This window comes from Setaria italica, chromosome V (genome assembly GCF_000263155.2).
Source record: "Setaria italica strain Yugu1 chromosome V, Setaria_italica_v2.0, whole genome shotgun sequence".
NCBI classification, from domain to species: Eukaryota; Viridiplantae; Streptophyta; class Magnoliopsida; order Poales; family Poaceae; genus Setaria; species Setaria italica.
The window spans coordinates 6033809-6040563 of NC_028454.1; the positions used below are offsets into that span (position 1 = coordinate 6033809).

Consider the following 6755-nt stretch of genomic DNA (forward strand, 5'->3'; position numbering starts at 1 on the left):
TCCTCCTCCTCTGAGGGATCATCAGGCAAGCGCACGTAGTACACAGATTTCACGTTCTTTGCACCATCAGCATCAGGGTGAGGAGGAGGAGAAAAGTATAAAAGGACATCCTCCTACGTAAGGAATTACTGGTTGGCAAACATAACGACTATTAATTATGGGTACTCAAAAGGAAAGCAAGTTACCTCTCTGGGTTGATACCATTTGTCAAACTCCTGAATGGACTCATCAACTTCGGGCACTCCTTGAAAATTCTTCAAAAATTTGCTCAACAAGTCTTCAACCGCTTCATTAGATATATCTTCAATAGACATCCAAGATGGATCATCAAAGCCTGAGTACTCGTAGCCCCAAGTCTAGCGCAGCTGCAATGGTTGTACTCTTCTCTTCAAGAAGCTGGCTGCTACATTTATCCCTGTCAGCCCTACTTTCTTCAATGTTGCTATCATCTGCAACAACTCAGCCACTTGATGATTGTCCTCAATGCTAGGCTCTTCAAGCCACTTGCTCGAGTACTTCGGGCGGTACCCGGTAATCACTGGCATTGGAGGCTCATGGTTCTCAATATAAAACCAGTTCTATTTCTAGACACCATGGGACGGCAGAGTCTCATATTCCAGATACACTTCGGAGTCCCTTAGCTGAAACCCCGCGCCTCTGAGTACTGCCATTCTATCTTGACTAGGCTGGGGCTTGCAGCAGAAAAGCTTACAAAACAATTGAAAATGGGGTTGTATTCCCAAATATGCCTCACAAAGATTGCAATGTGCAGTATCCCATTGGGATTCAGATGAACAAGCTGAATGTCGTAAAAGTTGAGGATACCTCTGAAGAAATTCGACGTTGGAATAGCAAGTCCTCTCTCAACAAAATGAGCCCAAATCACTGTCTCTTTTGGATGGACCTCAAGGTTCTAGGCATTGGCATAGGCGCACCTCCAATTCACGACAGCCTCCTCCTGTAGCAATTTTACATCCACCAACTCTTGGATTGCTTCCTTCTTCATGGTGGACATCTTCCAAGTGGATGCTTGATTTGGCAAAGCGGTCTGATCGGTAGGCCCACATTTGGGTGGAGGAAGCTGCGGCTGCTTCCCCTTCCTGGAATCTTTCATCGATTCTTCCATAGCTTTTCCCTTGGACTTGTCAGTCTTCTTCCCCATCTTCACATGCATCACCATGGGGCGTGTAAGGGGAGGAGGAGAAAACTACTATAACACTTAAAGTCGCTTACTTCAGATGATGGTGGCGGCGGCGACGACGCAAGTGGCGGCGTTAGGGTTTTGTCAAGATGGAGAATGACATATGCGAATGGCTGGAAGCATAAACAATGGAGGCTACCGGCCTTATCTTTTATAACAGCGAATCGGATCTAAAACAGCTCCACGATTCTAGGAACACAGCCGGTAATCTCGCAACGGTCTGATACTCTCAAGATTTATCTTGATATTGAAGTCCAACGGTCACGTTGATCATGATTGACCCCTTCATCACCTGGAAGTAATCGATCAAGTGCTCGAGGGCTGCATACACCTCGCCTATTGGATAAAATTTCTTTTTCTTCAGGGATTAAGGAAAGACGAAGCAAATTCAGTTTGACCCTCAGCCTGATTCTTCGATTCAACCTAAGGCTCGGGGGCTACTCCATATGGAGTGCGATTTTCGTCGCACTTCCATATTAAGGCTTGAATACAAACTACTCAAAACCAACGTCAGAATGGGGCAGGAGTACCTTCCAGCCGCATGATAGCATTCGAGTACTCGAAGACTAGCCACGACAGAAGTACTCAACGAGCACCAAAGACTAGTCGAGCAACGTCTGCTGAGTACTCGGAACTGTTTCATTTGACTACAAAGTACTCGTGGTCTTGGCGACCATACATCCCCGAGCCCACCAGAAGATCTGTACGGACCCACTCAAGGGGATGTACTCGAGACGTATCAGAACATGAGGACTACGCTACAGGGCAATGTAGACTACATGGAACTTCTGAAGGACTAGTCGGAAGACAAGGAAACTACTCTGCCAAGTTAGAGTAGGACTCTGTAATCTTGTCCGACTAGTACTCTTGTACCAAAGACTACCATATAGCCCTGCTCCCCCGATATATAAGGGCGGGCAGGGACCCCCTCAAAACAAGTTCAATCGAATACAAGCATACAACACACAAGATGTAGGGTATTATGCGATCTAGCGGCCCGAACCTATCTAAATCGTGTCCCTGCGTCACCATCGACTACTCATTTCAGCGACACCCACCAACCAAAACACTATCTCGGGTACTCCCTTGATAGGTTGCTGGGTTAAAACACCGATAAATACCTACCAACTCCATGAGGAGGTCAGAAAAGAGGGGTTTTGGAGCACCTCTTGAGGTATTCCAAAAAAACGTGAATCTATCCCCTGCTCCACCTTTTTCCTGGAGCCGCAGTTGCTGGAGCTAGACACGTTTGGCTGCGAAATTTTTAGAGTTGGTGAAGTAAAGCAATTTTTTCTGAAGTAAAGTGCTGTCAAACAGTAAGACCTCCTGTACATCGATGCAAAATTTACCCGATCGCTTATAACTTTCTATCCCGCCATTGCTGTTATTAGTAGTAGTTTTTAACTAATACTAGTATGCCACAGTTACGTACGGCGTCAAAACGGACGGCAACATCTCTCGGTGATCCCATCAACCCGCCCACGCCGCCACAGGGCCGCGCCCCGCACCGCAAGCTCGCGGGATTCGGGCGCCGCGCGCCGTCCGTGCCCACGCATGGGGAGCTCAGCAAGTTCTCCTACTCTGCCTGTCTGCCTGCTCTCCCGCCCGTTCGACGACAACGCCCCCGTGAACGGCTCGCTGGTTCTCGGCGACGGTGGCGGTGGCAAAAGCCGTCGGGATGCAGTACGTCCCGGCCCTTTGGTCAAGAGCGCGGCCGGCGACATGGCCCTGACCGGCGTGGTAGTGCAGGAAGGCCGTGCGGCTGCCGGAGCGGGCGTTCTCCGCCAAATGCCTGCGGAGCGCGGGGGGCGCCATCGTGGACTCCGGCACGACATTCGCGTACCTGGACCCGAAGGTGTTCCAGGCGGAACTGCTCCTGCCTCCGCGCCCGTGCGCCCGACGTCAGACGCAGCGGCCTCCACGGGCACCGCGCCCTGGCGAGCGCCCCGAGCCACCTCCGGAGCAGGGGAGACCCCAGACACGGAACCTGCGCGACAAGCCGGCGTACCAGGTTCGGGTCGGCCGGCTGCTTGGCCGCTTAGGCTTGGGTTGGGTATGCGCTCGACATCGACGGTTTCAATTTTCAATGGTATACAGAAAATCTTCTCATCGATTAAGCAGTCTACAAGAAATCACAAAACAAAGCAATCGCTAGGCAGCATAGCATCAGGCATCGTTAGCAACGTAAACAGCTCGTCCTCCGGCTGCTGTCCTGAGAAACAGGCAGCCAGAGAGACACGTCCACACATCACTCGCGTCTCGTTCTTCAGAGGAACCTGTCGAGGTACTCGTCGACGGTGGTGTACTTGACGTCCGGGTACAGCTCGCTCGCGTCCACCCCCTTCGCCGGGTCGATCTCGAAGCCGGCCTGCTCCCCCATCACGTACGACGCGTGCCCGATCGCCAGGATGATGTTCAGCGGCATCGCCGACTCTGCACATCCACGCAATTATTTGCCATGTCAATTAGCCAAACACACACGTTCCAAACGCTCCCACAGCTCCTCTCCCCGGCGGAGCCAAACGCACTGGCTGACCTTGGATCTGCTTGAGCACGGCTTCCTCGGGGATGTACACCCGCTCGAACGCCTTGCCGGTCTTCTTCTCCCACAGCGACATGAGCTCGTTGTGCGACAGCGTGTTGGCCGGCGGCCTGACGTACAGCGTCCGGTTCTCGGCGCGCGGGTCGCCGGCGGCCAGCACCGTGTACGTCCCGATGTCGCCTTCCTCCACGAACACGGCCTTGGCGTTGCCGTCGCCGAGGACGATCGCCTTGTCCGTAGGCGCCGCCGGAGAGAGGAGCTGCCCGATGGTCGGGAGCGCGTACCCCGCGAAGTACCCGGCCACGGCGTAGGTGTAGGGGATCCCCGCGGCCTCGGTGGCGCGGCGGATCGCCGCCTTGCCGGACAGGATGGTCTTGGCCGGTTCCACGACGCCCGTCCGGTCCACGTCCAGGCCGAACTCCGATGGGAAGAACCTCTGCACACACAACGACCATCTAGCTAGTGAGAATGCGTGTCCAGGGATTGACAAATGGATGGACGGTGAGAACGAGAGCGAGGAGCCGAGGACCTTGACGTTGCCGGCCTCCTTGATGGCGTCGATGAGCCTGGTCTGGTCGGCGATCTGCTGCGACCCGACGGTGGAGATGACCACGTCGGCGGACTTGACGGCGCTCACCAGGCTGGCGTGGTCGTAGAGGTCGCCCTTGAGGAGCGTCACGCCGGCGTCCTGGAAGCTCTTGAGCAGCGCCGCCTTGGCCGGATTGGACGGCGCCGTGTCCCTGACGAGCGCGAAGGTCGGGTGGCCCAGCCGCGCGCTCGCCGCCACGACGTGCCTGCCCAGGTACCCGGTGGCACCGACCACCAGGATCTTGCTCTTCTCCGACGCCATCCTGTGTCACTACCCGACAGAACCTCAGAAACTCGCTTGGCGTCTGATTGGCATCCAGCGCCACTGTATATAATGGTCTGATCGAGTATCACATTCACAGCTGGTTCCATCGATATTTTGTTTCGTCGACTGATGGTTGTGGTGAAGCGTGAACCTGGTTGTGTTTCCGGACTTGGACATTATGGGCCGAAACCTTGGTGTCGTCATTGTTCAAGGATGACGACATTTGTGTTTGGCCTACTTTTTCGGAATTGCTATATTGTGCCCGAGTATCTTGCTCTCTTCCACCCACTTCAAAACTTTTCTCTTCGCCCTATCACCAATTCTAGCGAGATTTTCTGTCTCCTCCGCCTCCGTTGTGTTAGCGATATCGGGATATTTTTACAACACGGTTGGAAATCTGGGGATGAACAAAAATTTATGTAAGAAGAAATAAAAAGGAGAAATCGGTGCATGAAGAGAAATTTTAAATTACCATTGTGGGCTTGTGGACACGGACGGGGAGTGGATGCTCTTTTTAAACTTGGATGTGGTTAGAGTTGGACCAATTTTATGCCTAAAGCAGTGGTCATTTTTTTCATTTCTTTCTCTCCTCTGCACTGGGAAATTATTCCACTAACAAAGACAACATTGAGTAGAGTTCATCAACAGAAATGGCAAAATTTGATAATGTTTAGTAGTCAGGCGACTTCAACTAAGGTAACTTCCCGTCAACTGTGGCCGAGTCCATGGTCGGCAAAAGCAAAATTTGGCCAGATCCGCTCAGCCTAATTTGGAATTCTGGATAGAGCTTGGGGGCTAATGATGAGTGATGATAATGAAATAAGCGTCAAAGAAAGGTTTTAGATTGCTCAATTCAAGATCAAGTTCGTACTGTCGAGTCTTATTAGCATACACATCATCCCGACGAATTGATCTACTTGTATACGAGTAGGAGTTCATAACCGACTACGACAACAAAAGTGGTTCTCGATCGTTATATGTACGCATCATGGGGCGATGTACGAGACACATAAGCTTTTGGGCTTTTGGGTTGCATCTTGACCTAAATACCAAATTGTTTGTGCTCACGGTAATAGAAAAAACTCTTATACTCAAATCATGAGGCTTGAACCTGTATAAATCGCCCGCGTGCTATTCCGGTTCTTGACGCATCTTACTATTGATCGTGATCTTATATTGACACATCATTCCTTGTCGACTTAGATCACCAATCCTTGACAATTTAAATTACCAAAAATGATGAAAATTACAAGGTGCATATTGTTCTCGTCTCGTCCTTCAGAGGAACCTGTTGAGGTACTCGTCGACGGTGGTGTACTTAACGTCCGGGTACAGCTCGCTTGCGTCCACCCCCTTGGCCGGGTCGATCTCGAAGCCGGCCTCCTCCTCCCCCTTCACGTACGCCGCGTGCCCGATCGCCAAGATCATGTTCAGCGGCATCGCCGCCTCTTCAGCTGAATGAAATGAATTGCATATTTTAATTAACCACGCATCCACAGTGATATAGATTCAGATGTTATCCACCGACAGTCCGACACCATGATCGATCGAGCCAACAAGGCACTGACCTTCTTGGGTCTGCTTGAGCACGGCGTCCACGGGGATGTACTCCCGCTGCAACGCCTTGCCGGTCTTCTTCTCCCACAGCGACAGAAGCTCGTCGCGCGACAGCGTGTTGGCCGGCGGCCTGATGTGCAGCGTCTTGTTCTCGGCGCGCGGGTTGCCGGCGGCCAGCACCGTGTTCGTCGCGATGTCCCCCTCGTCCACGAACGGCACTCTGGTGTCGCCGTCGCCGAGGATGACGGCCTTGTCCTCTCCCTGCCCGATCCCGATGGAGGGGAGCGCGAGGGCTGCCAAGTACCCGGCGACGGCGTAGGTGTATGGGATGCCCACGGCCTCGGTGGCGCGGCGGACGGCGGCCTTGCCGGACAAGAGGGACTTGTGCGGCTCCACGTCCACGACGCCCGTCCGCGCCACGTCCAGGCCGAACTCCGCTGGGTCCTCAGGGGTGTTTGGATACACCAGCTAAAGTTTAGCATGTGTCACATCGGATCTTTGGATAGTAATTATGAGTATTAAACATAGTTTAATTATAAAACTAATTGCACAGATGGAGTCTAATTCGCGAGATGAATCTATTAAGCCTAATTGGTCCATGA

At 52.5% G+C, this 6755-nt stretch overlaps 2 protein-coding genes across 2 annotated transcripts in view; both read right to left on the minus strand.

Moving 5' to 3' along the window:
- Positions 1 to 3275: 3275 nt before the first annotated feature.
- Positions 3276 to 4643, minus strand: LOC101775286 (isoflavone reductase homolog IRL). The gene is made up of 3 exons (XM_004967884.2): positions 4273 to 4643; positions 3738 to 4179; positions 3276 to 3634 (listed from the first exon to the last, which is right to left on the minus strand). Exons 1-3 carry the CDS (start codon positions 4591 to 4593, stop codon positions 3468 to 3470), a joined length of 930 nt encoding a protein of 309 aa, XP_004967941.1. The 5' UTR covers positions 4594 to 4643; the 3' UTR covers positions 3276 to 3467.
- A 1063-nt stretch (positions 4644 to 5706) lies between these two features.
- LOC101785406 (isoflavone reductase homolog IRL) overlaps positions 5707 to 6755 on the minus strand; it is a 1192-nt gene continuing 143 nt past the window's right edge. Inside the window, exons 2-3 of the mRNA XM_004971532.2 lie at positions 6165 to 6621; positions 5707 to 6050 (exon numbers count right to left, since the gene is read on the minus strand). Coding sequence (XP_004971589.1) covers positions 5875 to 6050; positions 6165 to 6621 — 633 coding nt within the window. The 3' untranslated portion in view covers positions 5707 to 5874. The remainder of the gene's footprint in view (positions 6051 to 6164; positions 6622 to 6755) is intronic.

Excerpts from the sequence above, each read along its gene's own strand:
- LOC101775286 (XM_004967884.2), bottom strand. The coding sequence starts at position 4,593 with ATGGCGTCGGAGAAGAGCAAGATCCTGGTGGTCGGTGCCACCGGGTAC. Across the intron at positions 4,180-4,272 it reads AGGAGGCCGGCAACGTCAAG|AGGTTCTTCCCATCGGAGTT; the intron begins GTCCTCGGCTCC and ends TTGTGTGTGCAG. Across the intron at positions 3,635-3,737 it reads CGTGCTCAAGCAGATCCAAG|AGTCGGCGATGCCGCTGAAC; the intron begins GTCAGCCAGTGC and ends GTGGATGTGCAG.